Source organism: Nyctereutes procyonoides, unplaced genomic scaffold (genome assembly GCF_905146905.1).
Source record: "Nyctereutes procyonoides isolate TBG_1078 unplaced genomic scaffold, NYPRO_anot_genome, whole genome shotgun sequence".
Taxonomy (NCBI): Eukaryota; Metazoa; Chordata; class Mammalia; order Carnivora; family Canidae; genus Nyctereutes; species Nyctereutes procyonoides.
Window position 1 is genome coordinate 14977734 of NW_026575137.1, and position 23574 is coordinate 15001307.

General features: G+C 36.1%; 1 protein-coding gene across 6 annotated transcripts in view; it reads right to left on the minus strand.

Annotated features, from left to right (window-relative positions):
* RNF19A (ring finger protein 19A, RBR E3 ubiquitin protein ligase) overlaps positions 1–23574 on the minus strand; it is a 54074-nt gene that overhangs the window by 22198 nt on the left and 8302 nt on the right. For 3 of the 6 annotated variants that reach the window (XM_055303304.1, XM_055303303.1, XM_055303301.1), the window contains 2 exons: positions 23134–23331; positions 5673–6440 (listed from right to left, as the gene is read on the minus strand). In XM_055303304.1, coding sequence (XP_055159279.1) covers positions 5673–6346 — 674 coding nt within the window. In that variant the 5' untranslated portion in view covers positions 6347–6440; positions 23134–23331. Of the gene's footprint in view, positions 1–5672; positions 6441–18247; positions 18342–23133; positions 23332–23574 lie in introns of those variants that run through there. The other 3 variants (XM_055303305.1, XM_055303300.1, XM_055303306.1) reach the window with 2 other exon arrangements.

Consider the following 23574-nt stretch of genomic DNA (forward strand, 5'->3'; position numbering starts at 1 on the left):
ATTGCCTAGACTATTTGGAGAAGTCAGTCTCATTTAGGGACAGTGTCAGCAAGCCATTCTACCTGCATATCTAAAGCCACATTCTTTAGTAAACTAATCAATAAGAGAAAGCTGACATGTCTCTTGTCATATCAACCTGGTTCTGAATGAGGGTTTTAGGGAATGTTATTTTTATTGATTCCCTTAAAACCACCAAAAATTTTAGTATCAATTAACGATGCCTGGTGTAACAGCAGTATATACTGAATTACACAACATTAAAATATATCTAGATCAATTTTATGGTTAGGAAGAATAAACTACAAAGAACAAACTCTCAGCTCAAACTATCTTCAAACTCTAAGCTCAAACTCTCAGAATACTTTTAGGAATATCTAACAAATACAATTTATCACTAGTTACGAATTGCAAATTCCCTGAAACACAGTTTACTCTTTTTTTAAAAATATTTATTTTTAAAGATTTTATTTATTTATTCATGAGAGACAGAGAGAGGAGAGAGAGAGAGACAGAGACACAGGGAGAAGCAGGCTCCACACAGGGGAGCCTGATGTTGGGACTTGATCCCGGGACTCCAGGATCAGGCCCTGGGCTGAAGGCGGCGCTAAACCACTGAGCCACCTGGGCTGCCCCACAGTTTACTCTTTATGGCTCCCTATACACAAAACCTGCTGTTTTCTAAGTCACATGTATTTGTTTCCTCTGGAGAAAACCACAGGTTGGATCTGTTTTCTGCATAAAATTTCTAAAAGGTCAGCCTACACAAAACATTTCCAGCATGTCAAAAGATGGTCAAGTTATGGCTAAAACCCTTCTTTGTAGGATGGAAATAAGAGTTATACAGAGATTAACTATATTTTTAAAATATATATTATTTAGTTTGTAAGCCTATGGACCCATTTTTAAAAATCCATTATGAATAGTATCCTCCACCTTAATAAATTATCAGAGTCATTTAAATGTCAGCCAGTTTGACACTATACAAAGCTGATTACACTGCTTTAAAAAGATCACATTACTTTAAAATGGCGTACTGAGAAAAAAAAGTAAAATAAAATGGCTTGACAGTTTCTAAGATATATGAGTTATGTTAGTGGCAAACAATCAGATTGATTCATTCAACAACTCTATTGAACATGAGGTTAACCAGCAGTTACAAAGAAAAATCAAATACTTTTTTCTTTTTTGCCCTTGAGAGGCTCACAGACATTATTCTTGTATAATAAATGTTTTTATATATTCAAAGCTCCCCAGCAAAGTCAGAAACACTCACATGAGATAACAAGGATAATGTGTGCTGGTAGAATGGTGGCCTGGCCAATTGAAACAAGTGATGATAAAAACTAAATGCCCACTTTTTTGCTATCTGCCTACAATGTATAAAGTGGGCTTCCTGGGTAGAAGGTAATCAGGTATTTTTACTCAAGACAGGTTCTATACTTTCCTTCCTATGTGTCTCTCACTCCAACACTTCTCCCTAGCCACAGCCAGATTCTTCTCTGAACCTGTGTAAACAGCATGTTTTAGAAGCAGTCTAGCTAACTTCACCCTGGTTAAATCATAGCACACAGGTTGGGCTCCTTCTCAAGAGGACTTTTCCAACATACTGCCTTTTTTTTTTTTTTTCAACATACTGCCTTTTAAAAAAGCTTAATTTGTCGTGGCCCTCAAGAGAGTGGAAAGAATACTAAGTCAGAAATCCTTTTCTTTCTACTCTAAGCTAAGGGCAACATTTCTCAAAGTGTATTAAACTACATGTTTAAGTAAAATTAATGTCAGACACAGAAAATGGTCATATCGATAAGTATCAAATACAAAAGAAAAAATTCATTTCACATATAGCATTTCTAGAAAAAATCCTTTCAAGTGTGTTGTACAACAAAACGGCTTAAATACTACATACATGCCAATGATTCTAACTGGCTAAGTATTTCTATTACCCACTGCCAAACAATCATATATTTACCAATATTACTTATGTCAGATTTAAATAATAAATGAATTCTAAAAGAAAAATGTCTTTCTATGGATCCAAAGATTTTAATAAGTTCCAAGAGGGCAGAGAGTTTTGTCTTCTGTTCCTCATTAAATTTCCAGTACCTGGCATACAGGTGCATTAAATATTTGATTGAAACTTAAGAAATGGACACAAGGAATGATAAATGAGAGTCATAAAAATTTGCTGTGTGCTAGGAATTATGCTAGTAATAAAATTACTAGATCTATCCCAATCCTTATAACAATGATAGGACAGAGTTTCAAAATCAGGTCTGTATGTGCTCATGCTAAGTAAAATTTAAATCTTTAATGAAGGCATATGTAGTATTCCATATTTTCAAAGTACACATATACACATATAAATTTTATATTACTGGGTTGCCTGGTGGCTCAACTGGTTAAGCGACTGCCTTTGGCTCAGGTCATGATCCCAGGGTCCTGGAATTTAGCCCCATGTCAAGCTCTCTGCTCAGCAGGGAGCGTGCTTCTCCCTCTCCCTCTGCCTGCTGCTCCCCAGGCTTGTGCTAGAGCTCTCTCGCTCTGTCAAATAAATAAAGATCTTAAAAAAAAAAAATTATGTTACTGGATGACGGTTTCTACATAATGCAACCATAAAGCCTACAATGTAATCAAGTATATAAAAGATGCTCTTAATCTAGAGAGACAATATAAATCAAATACATAAATAAAAGTATGTTAACATGTTTTGTCCTTTGTGGGTAAGACTACTGACAACCGCAAACCAAACCAACAGTTAATTTATAGTCAAATTAATCAAGGCTAATTCTTTGTTAAACAATCAAGTGCTTATTTTCAATAATAACAGGATCTGTAGGTGTTTCTATTATAACATTTTATACTTGAGTTAACCTTTAAGTTATAGTCTCCAAAATATTTAGAGTATTAAGCCATTTCACTTTTTTCTTTTTAAAGATTTTATTTTTTGAGAGAGAGAGAGAGGGAGAGAGAGGGAGTGCGCGCGCCAGGGGAGGAGCAGAGGGAGAGGGACAAGCAGACTCCATTCAAGTACAGAGCCCAGTGCAGGATCCTCAGATTATGACCTTAGCAGAAATCAAGTCAGATGCTTAACCCATCAAGCCACCCAGGTGCCCTAAACCATTTTACTTTTTAACAATAAAGTCTCAATAAGAAGAAAATAGGCAAAAATAACCCAAAGTATGACTTTCTGAAACATTTTTAAATTTTACTGAAAAATGTCACATATACAAAAAAGATTTATGAACAAATACCCCTGTATCTACCACACAAACTAAGTATCAGTAAGGTGATCATATAATTAACAACCTAAACTGGAACACGTGAGAAGGGTAAAGCTATTAAAAATTACAGCAGCACCATAAGCATAAACTATCTCCAGCAAGTCAGAACCTATGGTTTTACCTCATTTATCAGTGGCTTTAGAAGCCCCTTGACTGCTCCTTCAAGTTCACATCCTCATTTCAATAAGTAACCATGAAACTAAATATATTCATCCATCTTACTATTAATGAATATTTTTTGTTTGCTATTATGAACTTTTTTTTTAAAAAAACATTTATTTTAGAGAGAGAGACTGCATGAGCGGGAAGGGCAGCATGAGAGGGAGAGACAATCTCAAGCACACTTCCCATTAAGAGCAGAGCAGAGCCAGGACTTGATCTCAGGACACTGAGATCACTACATGAGCTGAAACCAAGAGTTGGATGTGCCACTTAGGTGCCCCTATTATGAATATTCTTAAACATGTCTCCTAACTAGATGTCTCCTGGCACACAAGAGTTTGTTTCTTCGAGGTATTTCATAAGGAGTGGATCTTCTAAGTTACAGGGCAGTGTGTATTCAATTTTAATAATATGGCAGTAGGTGAGCTAATCTTACACATCTATTTTCATTTAGTTTTTTCCCTTTTATTTATAAAACTTTCCTTTATAATCTGTTTTGTTTTGGTGTGTTATGTGTAAGGAAAACCTAATTTTTTTCCCCTCCAATAACTACTGTTCACAATTCTGTACATTGAAAAATCAATCCTTTCCCAGTTGGCTTATTATAATTTCCCCTAAAATCAAGTTCTTATACAAACAAGAGTCCGTGTCAGCTACTGTGTTCTATTAGGCTGATACAGTTGATAGGACCACATGAGCAATCAACACAGTTCAAGAAAATATTTAGTGACCAGAATATTTGTGCCCAGGATTTATTTTCTCATTATTTATTTTCAGGGCCATAGGTTATGACACTTAAGCCTTTTAATTCATTCCATCATTTTCAAACTTTTTCTTTCAAAACTATTAAATGCTTGAAGGAACTTGTGAAGCACTTTTTATCCTGGGGTTCCATAAAGATAAAAAACCACACTCTTTCTCCAGACAAAACATAATATATAGGATATTCCTCACTATCTGAACTCCCACTAAAGGAATATTTGCTATAATGATTTGCAAGAAGTATTAATATAAAATTTCCTGTGTGTACGCTTGCATCAGTGAAAATGTGCAAGGGTCCATGGGACAAAGAGTGATACAACTGTACCCAAGCTGTTCTTACAGAATACTGTCTCCTATTCAAGTTATTTAAACGTATTGCTCATTATCCCTATTTTCTTCTCATAATCTTCTTGAGAGTTTATTATTTATGTTCTAGTACAAGCTCCATGCATTGAGAACACAGTTCAAATGTGATAATGAATAGTATTTCTGAGTCCTTCACACAACTAATGAATTCATAAAAATGTTAAATAATCAGTTAATATTTTTAAATGCTTTATTTACACTGAAATCCTTGGTGGATAGGTAAGTGCTAGTTATACCTGGGAAAACTGGGATTTGCAAAGGCTGGAAACATTAATTTTCTCACATAAAATTAAAGAACATAGGCCAGATAAAATCTGAAAATTTGCTACTCAACAAGCTTTTAATAATAGATTTGATTCAATGAATCCTGAAACATCATCTGAGAAATTAACGTCATATTCCATCCTTGTTTCTGATTATATCCAGTTAATCTTGGAAGTTGTGGGTTTTCCCCAAGTCTTATTTATACATAGCCTCTAATAGTATGCTAAATAACATTCAGCTTTTGTTATTCTTGAAAAGCATAGGACTGTTTATTCCTAGTTATGACAACCCTACACAGCAAATGCTCTACAAACAAAAGATGCTGTTAACATAATAATCAAATACATAAGCAAAGTTATTTTAAATCTGGAGACTTAGCAATACTTAGGTCATACCAACATGTACACATGATACTGTGTGGTACACATTAAGGGGTCTTTTGAAAAGGTCATCTGAGTTTATACAACCAAAACCCTTCAAAACCAAAAGCAAACAAACCCCTAATCATTTCATCTGCTACACCAAAATAACAATTTTCCAAATGAATAGGGAAAATCAGTTTTGCCCACAACTAGATCCTGTACTCTACCATCTTACTTTTTCTTGCGAAAATGTCCTTAAATGAGTATGTGATGAGACACAATATAGAAATAAGATAATATTCTTGCCATTAGTATCTAACACTGTGCCTGGCATGTAGTATGCACTCAATGTATGTTTGTCTACCGAATGAATGATGACTGAATCACCTGACACGTTAAGATTTTTCTTCTAATAGCTAGCTATTTTTCTATGCACAGAAAAAAATATTAACTCAAGAAAAACCAAACAAAATCTTACCCACAGTCTGGAGCTGGACACCACCTACAATCAGGATCTGCAACAAGCCACCGTCTAAGCATAAATTCTTCATATTTTTCCATCAAGACATCATCACTTAATATCAAGCGAATATCATGGGGATTAAACCGTTCAGTACATTCTGGGCAACTGATATTAACTCTACTTTCAGAAATTTCTATCCTTAGATATTGTCGTAAGCAATCCACACAAGATCTATGATGACAAGTCATTATCTCAGGAAATCTGTCTTTAGAATGCCGCAAAAGGCACAAAGGGCACTCTATAAAGTCTCCAATTTGTTTGCTGATAGAAGTTAATCCATTGTCAGAAGAGGTATTTGTAGAGAAAATGGAGTTCTTATCAGTACACATTTCAGAATGTATACTTTCAATGCTTGCAATTCCATCCACCCCGCCATTTAGCTCCCTGGATTTACGTTTGTTATCCTTTTTCCTCCGAAACAGAGAGCCTATTGAAATTCTTCTTTTTTTGGGTGCCTTTTTCACGGAAGGCAAGCTTACAGATGAAGCAGAAGACTGAAGATCACGATCTGAACCCATTTGCCGATGTAAACTCATGTCTAAAATGCTCATTAGAATTGAGTCAGGATCCGTGTTTATACACAGCCCTTCATTATATTTAGAGATAAAACCTATTTCTTGCTCTTGCATTCAGATTAAGCCATGATGTAAGAAAATCCTACTTGGTTCTTTCAGAGAATTCTTGAAAATGCTTGACTCACAGAAGACTATTATCATAGATGGTCTGAAAAACAAAACACAACAGCAAGATCATTTTATTGTATTCTTAGTCTGCATGTTTTTAAAATAAACTTAAACCTTACTATGTAACTTCAAACCAGTATGTTCTTTAATTAGGTGGGTTTTTTTTAATAAGACCAATTTACTTAGTCTACATGAGAATGTAAGAGTATATATACAGTGAGCACTAAAACAAGGATATTCCTTAATCTTAATTTAAAAAAACTCTAGATTTGAGCTGACCTTATTAAAATCTCATAAAAAATTTTGATCATTTTCACCGAGACCTCAATTCCCTGCTGCTTTTTTTTTTAAGATTTTATTTTTTTTTATTTTTTTATTTTTTATTTATTTATGATAGTCACACACACAGAGAGAGAGAGAGAGAGAGAGAGAGAGAGGCAGAGACACAGGCAGAGGGAGAAGCAGGATCCATGCACCGGGAGCCCAATGTGGGATTCGATCCCGGGTCTCCAGGATGGCGCCCCGGGCCAAAGGCAGGCGCCAAACCGCTGTGTCACCCAGGGATCCCTCCCTGCTGCTTTTAAGAGTTCTTTTTTAACTGACAATAAAATATACATGCAAATATGAAGGATTATTAAGTATAGTTTATACAATCTAAGAGGAAAGTGTGTGTGAGCTCTTACTTTGACAGATGTGATGACTTGTCAAGTTACAGGAATTAATACTACATAATGATATATCACAAGGCTGGATACAAAGACCAGTGGAGCAGGATACAGTCCAGAAAAAAAGTCCCACATATATGCAGATACTTCAGTTAGGTCAAAGGTGATATTACTGAGCATGAAGAATGGCTTTTTCAAAAACACAACAAACAACATAATATTATTTAACTGGTTCCCATCTGAGAAAAGGAACTTAACCTAAAGCTCACCTCATGCATAAAAATCAATTCCAACTGGTTCACAGATTTATGTATGAAAAGTAAAATCATGAAGCTTCCAGAAGTCAAAAGAAGAGAATATTTCTGTGAAAGATTTCTTAAATATACAAAAGTACTAACCATAAAAGAAAAGACTGACAAATTGGAGTATAAATAAACTCACCAGACAGTATTAAGGGAGTGGAACAATACATTTGCCACATATTACTAACTAATGAAGGACCAAGTACCCAGAATACGGAAAGAACACTAACAAATCAGTAAGACAAAACAATCAAAAAGAAAAATGGGCAAAGGATTTAACAGGCACTTAACAAAGGATATGAAAAAGTGCTCAATAATATTTGTCATCAGAGGGGTATACATTAAAGCCATGTTGAGACACACACCCAACAGGATGGCTAAAATTCAGACCGATATTTCTAGGTATTAGCAAAGATATGGATTGCCGGTCAGAGCAGAAAATGACATGACTACTTTGGAAAACTGTTTAACAGTATTTACCAAATTTGAACACATAGATACTCCATCACCCAATTACACTACTAGAAGTAACTGCTAAGAGAAATGAATGCATACATGCACCAAAAGAGATACATAACAATATTAATAGCAGCATTAGGTCTAACAAACCAAAATACTAGATGCAACCCACACTCTTCCAACAATAGAATTGTATAAATTCACATTCTAGTATACTAGAAATCAATGAAAATAAACAAAATACTGCTTCACACAAAACAAGAATGAATCTCACACAGAAGACAGCACACTGTATGTATAACTCTATTTAAATAAAGTTAAAACCAGGCAGAACTAATCTATGATGATAGAAGTAAGAAGTATAGCTACCTTTTGTGGGGATGCACAAAGGGCACTTGGACATATGTAGTAGTTACAAAGGTATGTTCACTTTGTGATAAATCGCTGACCTACAAACTCATGTTTAATACACTTTACTGAATGATTGTTATATCACCAAAAAAAAAAAGCTTCTTGAGCTGGTATCTACACATATCCTTGAGAAAGTCATATTGATTTCCCAAACAAAATCTAGAAAAACATTTCACTCAGGTAAACATCAGTTTATATTTTCCCATTATTTGCAACAGTCTCTGTTCAGTCTGAGGAAAATATAGGGTGTAACAGTAGGTTTTACTAAAATTTTCTGCATATTTTCTTCCATGTTTTTATTTTATCTTGCAACTTAAAATAGCTTCTTTACTCCACAGTGCAATATATTTATCATAGGCAGGAACTACAGAGGGAATCTATTTTGGGGAACTTATAAGAATTTGTTGGGACACCTGGGTGGCTCAGCAGTTGAGCATCTGCCTTCAGCTCAGGCCGTGATCCAGAGTTTCGGTATCGAGTCCCACATCGGGCTCCTGCATGGAGCCTGCTTCTCCTCCCTCTGCCTATGTCTCTGCCTCTTTCTGTGTCTCTCATGAATAAATAAATAAAATCTTAAAAAAAAAAAAAAAGAATTTGTCACTTAAAGTAGTAAACCAATGGTACTTTGACAGTATCACCTGGGAAAATTTTCAAACTACACACTTTAAGATCGCCATATATTTTTTTTTTCTCCAAAGGAGAACCCTGTGAGAGTGAAGTACTTAAAAAAAAAAAAAAAAAAAGATTAAAGAGAGAGAGAGAGAGAGATCATGCACACATGCCCAGAGGTGGGGGGTGAGGGACAGAAGGAAAGGGAGAAAGAATCTCAAGCAGACTCCCAGCTGAGCACAGCGCCTGACATGGGGCTTGATTCCCATGACCTGAGCCAAAATCAAGAGTCAGATGCTCCACCAACTGAGCCACTCAGGCTCCTCTAGAAGTACTCTTAATACTTAAAGTAGGATAACATGGGCAAACTGTGACATCCTATTTAGGAAATACTCCTAAAACATTGTGCATATATACAAATATGCCTCAAAGTAAAGATAAATCTGAAAACTAAAACTTTAATATTTCTATACTGTAAAAAATAACACACTGGGGCACCTGGGTGGCTCAGTGGTTGAGTGTCTGCCTTTGGTTCAGGACATGATCCCAGGGGATCAAGTCCCACATCGGGATCCCTGCAAGAAGCCTGCTTCTCTCTCTGCCTCTCTCTCTCTCTCATGAATAAATAAAATCTTAAAAAAAAAAAAAACCACCAATCCTCTAACACAGAAAGACAATGATAAGTTATAAAAACATGTATAACAATGAAGAGATTTCCCCACTATACAAATAGCTTTCACACATAAGATACAAGGAAAATGTTTGGAGAAAAGAATTACAAAAATGAGAAAGATAGGATACAGTTTTTAACAGGGATACAGTTTTTAACAACAATCACGACTAAAGAAATGAAAACTCAAACATTATATACCCTCTTTGTGCACATTAGATTGCAAAGATTGGAAGGGTTGGTGAGAGTGTACCGAAACATACATCTCATATACTGTTGGGAGTATAAATCAGCATTATTTGGGGAAGCCAATTTGGCATTATCTATTAAATATAAAATGGAAATTTTTTTTAATGATTTTATTTATTTATTCATGGGAGACACTGAAAGGCAGAGACACAGGCTAAGAGAGAAGCAGGCTCCATGAGGGGAGCCTGGTGCAGGACTTAATCCCAGGACCCCAGGATCACGACCTAAGCCCAAGGCAGACAACCACTGAGCCACCCAGGTACCCCAAAATGGAAATATTCTTTAGCCAGCAATTCTACGTGTAAAACTTATCCTTCAGAAAATATAAGGACACAGGTGTGCAAAGACAACGTGCAAGGAAATTCACTGCAGCCTAGCTGATGGAAACAAACAAGACAAAAAAACCCACACACAACCTGAAAATAACTAAGTGTCTAACAGGGGACTGGTAAAAATAAATAAACCAACCACAATTTATGTGTAATGATATGGAAAGCACTCTCTACATAATGCTGAGAAAATAACTGCAAAATAGTGTGTATGGGGATCCCTGGGTGGAGCAGTAGTTTAGCGCCTGCCTTTGGCCCAGGGCGTGATCCTGGAGACCCAGGATCGAATCCCACGTCGGGCTCCCGGTGCATGGAGCCAGCTTCTCCCTCTGCCTATGTCTCTGCCTCTCTCCCTCTCTCTCTCTCTCTCTCTCTCTCTCTGTGACTATCATAAATAAATAAAAATTTTAAAAAAATTTAAAAAAAAATAGTGTGTATGAAGGCATTTATGGAAAAAAACATATCTACTCAGGCTTACATATACATATGCAATTTCAGGAAAAATGTTAAATCATTGACAATGGCAACCTTGGGGAATATAATCTAGTATTGACTTTCTGCCTTCTGCAGAGTTTAAAACTGTATCATAAGCATCTACTAGAGTTAAAAAAACAAAAACTAATTGAACCCCACAATTAACAAGAAACATATTTTGCCCTAAAGCTAACCAATCATAATAAGGATGGGTTCCAGAGTTTGTGTGTTTTATATTTAGGTCAGTCATTTAGTGGCAGACTCTGATTAAGAACCACTAATACTAAGGAGACTTAAAACACTCTCACTTAAAAAAACTACATGGGCTTTGCCTCTGAAACAAGGCTCCTTGTTTTTCATTACTCTAGGTACAAAAAATAAAAGTTCCAACAAAAAAAAAACCTCAGCTTATTAGTCACTGTCAACCTAAAAGGATTACGGTGAGGTATCTCATAACCTATAGCATAGGGATGATGAAAGACTTAAAAATCCACATAATTTAATGACTATCCTTCTGCAGAAATAATCCATGGAACTATCTATAAGGCATGTAACTGAAGAGTATTAGGAATGTCTCAATCAAGGGAACTTTGGCTAACTTAGGATTTCTAAGACTACATCCTAAACCGCTTAAAAAAAAAAAAAGTACTACAGAAATTCTGCCAATTTGAACAGATGACAAAATGTGTGAAATTAAAAAAAAAAAAACTTTCAATGATTCAGGAACTTATTTTTAGAAAAAGTTGACTTCATTCTCCAGTGAAAAATAAAAATCTATTATTTGCATGATTTAATATAGTACTTTCTGAACTCAACTTTTTTGAAGTAAACTATCAATTATCAACTATGAATTTGTATTATGTTCTGCCTCAGAAATGTTCACACCATTAAGATAAAAATATTATTTGAGGGTTTTTTTTTTTAAGATTTTATTTATTTATTCATGAGAGACACAGAGAGAGAGGCAGAGACACAGGCAGAGGAAGAAGCTGGCTGCATACAGGGAGCTTGATGCGGGGACTCGATTCCCGGTCTCCAGGATCAGGCCCTGGGCTGAAGGCTGCACTAAACTGCTGAGCCACCTGGGCTGCCCCTACTATTTGAGTTTTAAAATAAATGTCTGAAAAAAAAATTAAAAAAAAAATAAAACAAATGTCTGGGCTACAGGTTGGAAAAAGAATGGAAAATATATTGCATATAATAATACCACTATATATTAGAGTTTAGAAGTCCTTTTTATCTGTGCCTTAATTCAAACCTCACTACTCTAAAATAGGTATTATTAATCTTATTTGATAGGAAAGCTGAAGTTCAGAGAGAGTAAATATTGCGAGGTTAGTAAATGATAGGATTAGGAGTCAAATTCAGGTGTTCTGATACCTCAGCCTCAGTACCATCATCTGCCTACAGTTATCTTCATGAAACAACTTCTCTAGTCACTCACTATCAGCGTTTCAAAAATTATCTCCGAAAATAAGACAATCACATCTTGCACATCATCTAGGGCTGGTCTTAACTATCCTTCAACTCCATTATCTCACTCAAGCCATTCCTCCTGTCTGAAATGCCACTCCTTTTCTCTCCTAACCAAACTATACTCAACTTTTATAACTCAGATCAAACTTCATTTTGTTCACTTTTTTCCCAATTATCTTTAATTTTTTAATAAGGTTTTTAAGGTAGAATTTGAATATTTGTGATTTATTTAATACAACAGAGCCAAGATGGTGTCATGAACATAAAATATAATGAACAAATGCCAAATGAGTATTTCTTAAAATGACACACTGTTACTGAAGTGATACTATTCCTTAGCCACAAGAAAGTATCAGTCTTGTTATTCCACTGTCATACCTCCTAGGAACATATGTACTCAATTTTTATTTTTTTTATTTTATTTTTTAAAGATTTTATTTATTTATTCATAGACACAGAGAGAGGCAGAGACATAGGCAGAGGGAGAAGCAGGCTCCATGCAGGGAGCCCGATGTGGGACTCGATCCCGGGTCTCCAGGATCACATCCCAGGCTGCAAGTGGCGCCAAACTGCTGCGCCACCGGGGCTGCCCTCAATTTTTTTTAAAAGTCCAATTAGTTCATAATAGGTTAACAAAGAGAAATATCAGTCCACTGTATTAAGATTATATTATACACAAAAGCTTAGATATTTATATGATAGAATAGTACATACCATATCAGAGAAGGAAGAGATGATGAAAGGCAGTAAATGTACTAGTGACATAATTTGAATTATCTCCAATTTCTAATAATCCCCAATCTTGGAAGCTCTTTAAACTGATGTCCTACAAGATTCCATCAAAATCCTAGAGGAGAACACAGACAACACCCTTTTTGAACTCGGCCACAGCAACTTCTTACAAGATACATCCAGGAAGGCAAAAGAAACAAAAGCAAAAATGAACTATTGGGACTTCATCAAGATAAGAAGCTTTTGCACAGCAAAGGATACAGTCAACAAAACTAAAAGACAACCTACAGAATGGGAGAAGATATTTGCAAATGACGTATCAGATAAAGGGCTAGTTTCCAAGATCTATAAAGAACTTATTAAACTCAACACCATAGTAACAAACAATCCAATCATGAAATGGGCAAAAGACATGAAGAGAAATCTCACAGAGGAAGACATAGACATGGCCAACACGCACATGAGAAAATGCTCTGCATCACTTGCCATCAGGGAAATACAAATCAAAACCACAATGAGATACCACCTCACACCAGTGAGAATGGGGAAAATTAACAAGGCAGGAAACCACAAATGTTGGAGAGGATGCGGAGAAAAGGGAACCCTCTTACACTGTTGGTGGGAATGTGAACTAGTGCAGCCACTCTGGAAAACTGTGTGGAGGTTCCTCAAAGAGTTAAAAATAGACCTGCCCTACGACCCAGCAATTGCACTGTTGGGGATTTACCCCAAAGATACAGATGCAGTGAAACACCGGGACACCTGCACCCCGATGTTTATAGCAGCCATGTCCACAATAGCCAAACTGTGGAAGGAGCCTCGGTGCCCATCGAAAGATGAATGGATAAAGAAGATGTGGTCTATGTATCCAATGGAATATTACTCAGCCATTAGAAACGACAAATACCCACCATTTGCTTCGACGTGGATGGAACTGGAGGGTATTATGCTGAGTGAAATGAGTCAATCGGAGAAGGACAAACATTATATGTTCTCATTCATTTGGGGAATATAAGAATAGAAGGGAAGGGAGAAGAAATGGGTAGGAAATATCAGAAAGGGAGACAGAACATAAAGACTCCTAACTCTGGGAAATGAACTAGGGGTGGTGGAAGGGGAGGAGGGCGGGGGGTGGGGGTGAATGGGTGACGGGCACTGAGGGGGGCACTTGACGGGATGAGCACTGGGTGTTATCCTGTATGTTGGCAAATTGAACACCAATAAAAAATAAATTTATTATTAAAAAAATAAAAAATAAAATGATGTCCTAGCACAAGGATTTGTCAGGCTATAATGCATTGATAATATAAAGTAATGAGGTTTGAAAAGACAGTTGGGCTCCATAATGTTATGGTCATTGGTTTAGTGGGAATGCCCAAAATAAAAGCAGGGATGTAATTAGAGATACTAGAAGAGTTTAGTTACTGAAATAGAAAAGAATAAAACACAAGTAGATCCTAAAGTATGTATTTTCAACTAAGTATCTACAATTATAATCATTGTCACACCAATGTCACAACGTATTCTAGTCACTTGTTAATTAAGCTATGAGAAAGGTCTCTCCTTTCCCTCTTTCTCAGTCTAGCGTAACTCCAACAAGTAACCAAGACTGCAAATTGCTGCTACACACTCATGCCCCGAAAGAAAATGGTTAGGGAAATTAGTTTTATTGCTGGCAAAGGAGCCCAATTCCTGACCTTCAATGGACTTCAACTAAAGAACAGCACGTAAGTCTGGTATTGAGAAGGACAGACTCAACATCTGCTCATCTAACCTTCAGTGTTAACCTTCAGTTCAGTGTTCATATCCCTTAATATCAAGATCTCTTAGTTCTTACCTTTTTCTACCTTTTTTGGGGGGAGGAGGGGGACGAAAGGGGGAAAAGAGAGAGAAAGAGAATCTTAAAGCAGCCTTCACACCCGTGCAGTACCAGCCACGGGGCTCAATCTCACAACCTTGACATCATGACCTGAGCTGAGATCAAGAGTTGGATGCTTGCTTAACTGAGGTGCCCCTACTTTTTTCTACCTCTTGAGAATATTTAAGGAATTATGAAATAGGAATGGCCAAAAACAAAGGTATTTCTACTAACATGTGTCAAAACTTTGTAGACTAAAAATTTAGTAAAAGTGCTGGTAACTTTGTGCTGACTCATTAAATACATCTAATTTGACACACTATTTTTAATACTTTGTAAAAATTACAGAAATTGAGCATTCTAGTTGAAGCATCTGATCAACAATTACAATACTGTTTTAAATGAAAATATGTACCAGATTTTAAACAATCAATTTATAAACACAGGATAGACAAGAACAGTCAGAAGGCTCAAATCCATACAAATAGTACTCTATCTATTGTTTAAGAAAAGTAGTATGTGTCGGTCAGGGTCCTGGCAAAAACCAAAGTATTCTCAAAGAGGTAACTTGAGGGGCATATTTAAAAAAGTGTGGGCAGGGTTAAAGGAACCAAACAGGGATGGCAAAGTACTCAGGAACACACTGCCACCCTTTGGAATGAAGGGGCAGGAGGGAGCAATTACTGAAGAGAAGCTGTGCAATAGCAACTGGAAGAATAACATCCAGCTTCTCTCTGTCGCTCTCCAATACCCTGCCAATGCCTCACACTGCTTAAGTCCAACAAAGGAGACCAAATGAGGCAGTTCAAGTCAACTACCTCTGGGGCTCAGAGCAAGAAAGAGAAGGGTTAAGAGAGGATCTGGAGGGGCAAATAAAAAAAGAAATCCAATACTGGATGTAAAAAAAAAAGAGGAGAATTTGGGAGTCAAGACCTCGTTTAGCTACATTAAGTTACAAAATCCCTGTATAAAGAATATCACTGAGTCTGTGATCTCTAACTACAAAATATGGATGATACCATACCATACTATTCAGACAGATAATTAGGGGAACAAAGTGAAGCTGACATGTGCTAAATACCTAACAAAACAGCACTATATTAAGTGTTAGCTGAGATGAAATAGAAGACAAACTTTGTATCCTGGTGCCTAACAATGTGTCATTTATAGCAGATTCCCAATAAACTCTGGTTAAATTATGATGTAGAACACACATAAGTGGAAATGAGGAAATGAGAGGATTCTGTTTATATTTTTACTTTTTGTTTGCTATCACTGTACAATCCTTATTAAGGAATACAATCTTACTATATTCAGCTTTTTACACTGTGAAAAGATAAGAACCTTTATCCCAGGAGTGCTATAGGAGAAAAAAAAACATGTTAAGTATCCTGACACCATGTCACCTCAAGAACTATAGATTTAAGATTTCTCCCAATTGGGGGATCCCTGGGTGGCGCAGCGGTTTAGCGCCTGCCTTTGGCCCGGGGCACAGTCCTGGAGACCCGGGATAGAATCCCACGTCGGGCTCCCGGTGCATGGAGCCTGCTTCTGTCTCTGCCTCTCTCTCTCTCTCTCTCTCTCTCTGTGCACGACTATCATAAATAAAAAAAAATAAAAATAAAAATATTATAAAAAAAAATCTAAAAAAAAAAAAAAAAAAAGATTTCTCCCAATTGTAAACATCTCCTAACCACAAACACTTCAATAGCACTCAACTGTCACCCACATGCTAAATGATTTAAAATGAATGAGAGAGTATTCTGGAAATGCAGAAGGCTGGGCAAAAAAAAGTTTACAGACAATCACTTCCCAAGAGAAAATTCCATTATACTCTTGATCTGTTTTTGCCTCTGTTATTCAGCTAAACTTAGGTTTCTTGTTACTTCTCAGAAGGTTAAAATATAGAGAAAATCCAATGATTTTGTGTTGATGGTCTAAAGATTAGGTATAAGAGCAAAAAGTATCTACAACTTCTAATTTCAATTTTTTTCTTTTCAATGTCTGACACCCAGATGTTCAGCATCTCTAAAAACTTGCATGTAATAAAAGTAGCATGGAACAACATGACTAGCATTGTTGAAAAGAACAGTCAAGTACAAAGTCATTTTTTGTTTGTTTTTAAGTGAGGAGGAAATAAACAGAGCCGCATCTAGTGCTCACTAATTTTGGTTGCTAGTGAAGTCTGAGCTATCTTACATTCAAGGGAAAGAGTCAAGAAAGAAGATAAACAAAACTTTCTATTTTAAATATTGTATTCTGTATTAAAAAGCATAACAGGGGATCCCTGGGTGGCGCAGCGGTTTGGCGCCTGCCTTTGGCCCAGGGCGCGATTCTGGAGACCCGGGATCGAATCCCACATCGGGCTCCCGGTGCATGGAGCCTGCTTCTCCCTCTGCCTGTGTCTCTGCCTCTCTCTCTCTCTGTGACTATCGTAAATAAATAAATAAAAAAAAAAAAAAAAAAAAAAGCATAACAGGCTATTAAGCTTCTTCGTAGCAATATATATTTAGGTTGTAAAGTTGGGAGAAAATAAGGAATAAAAAACTTTTAAATTTAAATAGCTATATATTTGGTATTATATGTGAGACCAGGAGACAAAGAGGGATATTTGCTTTGGTGGCAAAGATATTTTTAGTATTTCTCACATGTTTACAAGTCATTTGTATTTCACTTTCTGTTGCCTAACCACATGCTCATATTCCACTGTTGGTATTTTCCTTACTGATGTGTAAACTTACTTATATATAAAGAACACTTGCTTTTATGTGTCAAAACTTTAAAAAATTGTACTTGATTGTATGGCAATTTTCCAATACAGGTATTTCAAATTTTCTTAATGAGTTCAAAATCACTTATCTTTCTCTTTATGAGTCTTGGGCTCTATACCTGTCTTGGAAGAATCTTGCTTACTCCAAGAGTATATTTTAAAAATTCTCTTATGTTTCTTTCTGTTACTTCTATAGTTTATCTTTTTGCTTAAATCTTTCATCCATTTCAATTCATTTTAATGTTAGGAATAGGTGAGATCAAAATTTGATGTTATCTAAATAGCTAGTCAGTTACCTCAACACCAGTTGTTGAATAATGATCTCTTTTTCACCCACAATCTCTATTTAAATAAGCTACATTTTGGTGTATGAATTCTTACTATCTAGATGGTATGGACTTCTAAAATAAGCTCTTGAAATAAACTACCAAACCGTTTTGTTTCAATTTGTACTCCCACCAGTCAGAAAGGTGCTTATTTCCCTGAATTCTTTACCAACATTCTACACTATTTCAATAGCTTTTTCAGAGTGGCAAAAAACAGTAAGTACTTCAATTTCCATTTATTTGATTAGTAAATAAATCAAACATTTGTTCACACTGTCTATATTTCTTCATTTATCTGTTCATATTTTTGGTCCATTTTCACACTAGAACACTAATGTTCCTCTTTGATTTTAAACATTCAATATTTACTTACTAACATTTGCCCTCTAATTTTGTAATATTTTGAAGAGGGTGAAAATTTGTATTTAGTCCCATCTACCAAGCTCTTCTGTAAATTCTTTTTTTAATGCTTACAAAATCTTTTCAGAGGACGAAATCTATTTATCAATACATCTACCATTTTGGTATTCATTCCTTCTTAATCCAGGATCCAAATTTCACCTGAGGTCATTTCTTTTCAGTCTGAAGAGTGTCCTACAGCATTTCTTGGTATGCAGGTCTCCTTGCAATGAATTCTCTAATTTTTATCTGAAAAACGTTCAGATAAAACATTTTTATTACCTTCATGTTTTATGGATATTTCTGAATTTAAAATTCCAGGTTGACAGCTTTATCCTTTTGGAACTTTAAATAGGTCATTCTATTGTTTCCTAACCTCCATCATTTCTGATAAGTCATCCTTCATTGATATTTTAATTCCTCTGCATTGTGAGTCTTTTTTTTCCCCTTTGGCTGCATTCCATTTTTGCTTTCTACCTTTGATGTTCAGCAGTTTAAGATGTGCCTAGATGTGGTTTTCCTTATATTTATCCTGCTTGGGATTCACTTAACTTCTTGGATTTGAAATTTATTTAAATTGAATAAGTAAATTTTCTAGCAATTACTTCGTCAAATATTTTTTACCGTTTCATCTCTCCATTCATATGTTAGTTCAATACTGTTCCCATTGGCTCTGTTCATTTTTTGTAAAGCTTCTTCTCCATTCTTTAGACTGACAAATTTTTATTGGTCTTCAAGTTCACCAACTTCTACCTCTATCATCCCCAATATGTTAAATCCAGTCAGTGAAATTTTCACTTCAGATATTAGACTTTTTAGTTCTAGAATGTCTATCCCTTTTTATAGTTTCCACTTTTTTTTTTTTTATAGTTTCCACTTCTCCACTGAGATTATCCATTTGTTGAGTCATTATCATGCTTCTTCCTCTAAGTCACTGAAAACATTATAGTTGCTTTAAAGTCTGTGAATTCTGCTAATATTAGGGCCTGGTACCATTTGAGGGAGATGGTGTTGACATTAGGTCATATTTTCCTGATTCTAGTAACTGCTTATTAGAAACTGGATATCGTGGATGATATATGTTGTAGAGACTTTCAGAGTCTCTTATCTCCAGAAGAGTGAGGATTTGCATTATATCAGGCAGTTAAATCAATGGCTAATTAAGTTGGACTTCTGGAGGCCTGGTTACACTTTTTTAGAATGAGTCTTGAAGAACCAATTGTTTACTAAGCCCCTTTAATTTGGCAGGAATCAAAAACCAAATTCTGTCTTCCCTGCTAAAGATACCTGTAACATTTGTAGTTAGCATCTTCAGTCCTACAGCTATTACGGTATCTTCCATCAACAATTCAAGGGTCATCTAGGTATTTTGGGAGAGGACGGGGAGTGTTTTCATAGATTTTAAGGCTATCATCCTGTAACTCCCTCCTTTCTGGAATTTATCAATTTCCAGCTATTCTCACTCCCAAACTCTACTCCTTGACAACTCAAACCAGTAAGACCCTGGTTTTCTGCTTGCTTTCCAGTTGCCTTGTGCTGCATTGACTTTTCCTCAAGAGGAAAGCTGTATAAAAAAATTTTTTTAAACATCTGGCAGTTTTCAAAAGCATATCTTCAACTAAGTTCTGAGATACAGTATTCTTGAATCTGCATGTGATGTTGTCATAGGAAAGCTTAGCCTAACATAAAGTATACATTATCTCTAAAATAGAGTTACTGTACTGCTTTTAAAAACTGATCTTTAAAAGGTATTCTTGCATTATCCAATACTTGGAACTGTAATGGCTTCTAGGAATAACTAAATATGCTAATAAGCTTTTTGTCTTTTACTATAAGTAACTTGTAGAAGAATTAATTCATTTAGTCTTTCAATAAATATAACCAATGTGTATCAGGTGCCAGATTTCTACTAGGTGGTAGATATACAGTACCAAAAAAGAAATAGGCAAGGCTCCTATTCTGTGGAATCTTCATTCTAGTACATCTAAAAAACTGAACAAAGACATTTTAGACCATGTCTTTCCAAAGAATGATATGGGTGACTTTGCAAGGACCTAAATTATAATAACATGATGCCTTTTTCTTCATAAGCATAATCTTTAAAGAAAAATTAATTTCATATTTGGGTATATATGGTAGTTCCATAATCTAAACGAATACTAATCAAAATCCATTTTAAAGCTTTCTTTTTAGGCACACTTGGGTGCCTCAGCGGCTGAGTGCCTGCCTTTGGCCTCAGGCATGATCCTGCGGTTCCAGGATCAAGTCCCATATTAGGCTCCCTACATTGAGCCTGCTTCTCTCTCTGCCTATGTCTCTGCCTCTGTGTCTCTTGAATAAATAAATAAAATCTTTAAAAATAAAATAAAGGGGGATCCCTGGGTGGCTCAGAGGTTTAGCGCCTGCCTCTGGCCCAGGGCTTGATCCTGGAGTCCCAGGATCGAGTCCCACATCAGGCTCCCTGCATGGAGCCTGCTTCTCTCTCTGCCTACGTCTCTGCCTCTCTCTCTCTGTGACTCTCATGAATAAATAAAATAAAATATTAAAAAAAAAAAAAGCTTTATTTTTATCAACGTGGGACTCGATCCGGGTCTCCAGGATCACGCCTGGGGCCGAAGGCGGTGCTAAACCACTGACCCACCTGGGCTGCCCCAAAATAAAGCTTTCTTTTTAAAAGACTATATATATCCTTGATGGCAACTCTGTGTTTCATTGTAAGAATGGTTTTCTGACACCATGAATAGCTGACAATTTAAGTTATACAAAAAGGAATCGCTGGTTATCTGACCAAACAATCTCGTATAGAGAACATTAATTTGGGTCACTGTGCATAACTTTAGGAATCAATACTGGTAAATAAACAATGGGGTAAATTTAGCTCTGCACTTCCTCCAATATTAAATAAAGGTTTCCGGGACACGTGGGTGGTTCAAGTGGTTAAGCGTTGTCCTCCACTCAGGTCATGATCCCAGGTCCTGGGATCAAACCCCACGTTAGGCTCCTTGCTCAGCAGGGAGCCTGCTTCTCCCTCTCCCTGCTTGTGCGTGCACCTCTCCCTGCTTGTGCCTGTGTGCACTCTCTGATAAATAAATAAATACAAATCTTAAAAAAAAAAGGTTCCCAAGGCAGTGAGAAAAGAAATATCTATCTTTCCATACTATCTCCTATATAGAGAGTTGCAAACAATAGCCTATCAAATTTAAGTATGGCTAGATACAATTTAATGTAGTAACTGACTACTAAAAACTAGAATTATCATAAACCATCTTTTCATCAGGCCACAACTAGAAGTGATGTAGTAAAAATGATGTGTCCATACATAAGCTAATTTTGGCCCAAAGTAAATAGAGCTTTTGTAAACGTGAATTATCTCATTAAGAGAAGTCTGAGGCATTTAATTTTTTTGGATTTTCATATATGGCTTTCCCTAAACAGAGATAAATCACTGAAGTTTATTATAAAAAGGTTTGGTGTTATTGAAAAGATTATTTAAATGTTTAAAGTTTTTAAGTTATATAATTCATTCTGCCAACCTCAAATCTGAAAATACTATATTTTCTTCAATAAATCTATCCCCCAATATAGCTGCAAAATTTAGCTATCATAGCAGTGCAGGCTCTGGGCATAATTCTTACTGTCCAAATGATAGTAAGACAGACTCTCTCATAAGAACTCTGAACTAGTAAATATTTTTTTTTAAGATTTATTTATTTATTTGTGATAGACACACAGAGAGAGAGAGAGAGAGAGAGAGAGAGGCAGAGACACAGGAGGAGAGAGAAGCAGGCTCCATACCAGGAGCCCAACGTGGGACCCAATCCCAGGACTCCAGGATTGCGCCCTGGGCCAAAGGCAGGCGCCAAACCGCTGAGCCACCCAGGGATCCCCTATACAATCTGTTAAAAATATAATAGCCACAGTAATAAATTTTTGGAGTAGCATAAAAATGCTTAAAAATAACAGCTAATACATGGATAGACTTCAAAGAAATCCACAAAAATCTCTAAAATGGTATCCTAAATCATGAATAAGTGTTCTAGGGACAGAATCCATAGCTTTCAAGAGATTTTCCAAGGAGTCTAAAGTATAACACAAGGTTAACAGCTACTGCTGAGATATTGGAATATAATTTGCCAGTAAAAGTTAACATCAGTTTCTGTAAATTTTCTGCCCTCAGTAATTTATATTAGTATTTTATTTGTATCTGTGTTAATTGGTAGCTCAGTTAAAACACACTTATATCCCCATTAAGATTTGAAGTTATAGTTCTTTCCCAAAGAGTTGTTTGGGGGAAGGTTAAAAAATCACTTTCATCCCTAAAACAAATGTCTCAGGTTCATAATGCAAGAATAAACATGAGGTATGTATATGGCCTAAAATAATCACATTTAAAAAATAAAATAATACAAATAAAGGTAATCAATATTATATATGCACAGAACTGATTATAAAGATGTATATTGAAGATATTTTTAATGCTATTATGTCATCTTCACCTAAAATGGCAATTACCACTGGAAAATGTTTTTATCATTCTTCAAAAAGTCAATGACTATCTCTATTTAAAATGTAATGGACAGGGATCCCTGGGTGGCGCAGCGGTTTAGCGCCTGCTCTTTGGCCCAGGGCGCGATCCTGGAGACTCGGGATCGAATCCCATGTCAGGCTCCCGGTGCCTCTCTCTCCCTCTGCCTCTCTCTCTGTGTGTGACTATCATAAAAAAAAAAAAAAAAAAAAAAAAAAAAGTAATGGACAAAGAGGTAAAATATTTGATGTCCACTGAGAAAGAATCAGCAATGATACTAGAAATACAATCTAAATGCCTTTAAATTATTTGAATGTCTCCTCAGAAACATGAGCATATTATATGCAGCTCTACGGAAATCTGGGTTCTATTTATTGCTACCAAGTGGTTTTGTGGCTTTGGTTCAGTAACAACCCGTTTGTATCATCTGTAAAACAGGGAAAAACATAACTGTGGCAGAGATGATAATATATACTTACCTGTTTCATTTTCATTTTCCTCCCAAGCACATAGGAGGACCACATTTTCCATTCCACTTGCTGCTACAGTAGTCATGTGTCTTGTCCTGACCAATGCAATGATGTATGCCCCTTCCAGAACTGGTCCCTAAATCATCCGTCACTGGCTTGATGAATGTAGTAATCCTAGTGGTAACTCCAAGCAGGCCATAGGGGCAGCTGAGTTACAAGACAGAAGAAATGTGCATACCGGAGTTGAGTCATCCACGTGGTTCTTTGTGTGAGTGGGCAATAAACTTTTATTGTGCTCTTGAGATTTTGGGGTTGTTTCAGAAACAACTATCTTAAGCTACCTTAGTGGGGAGAAACGAAATAAAAATTTAGAATACCTGGGGTGGAGGTGGCAGGGATTTTTAAATACTACACAAATGTGGGGTAATGACAGCAACTTTTTATCCAGAG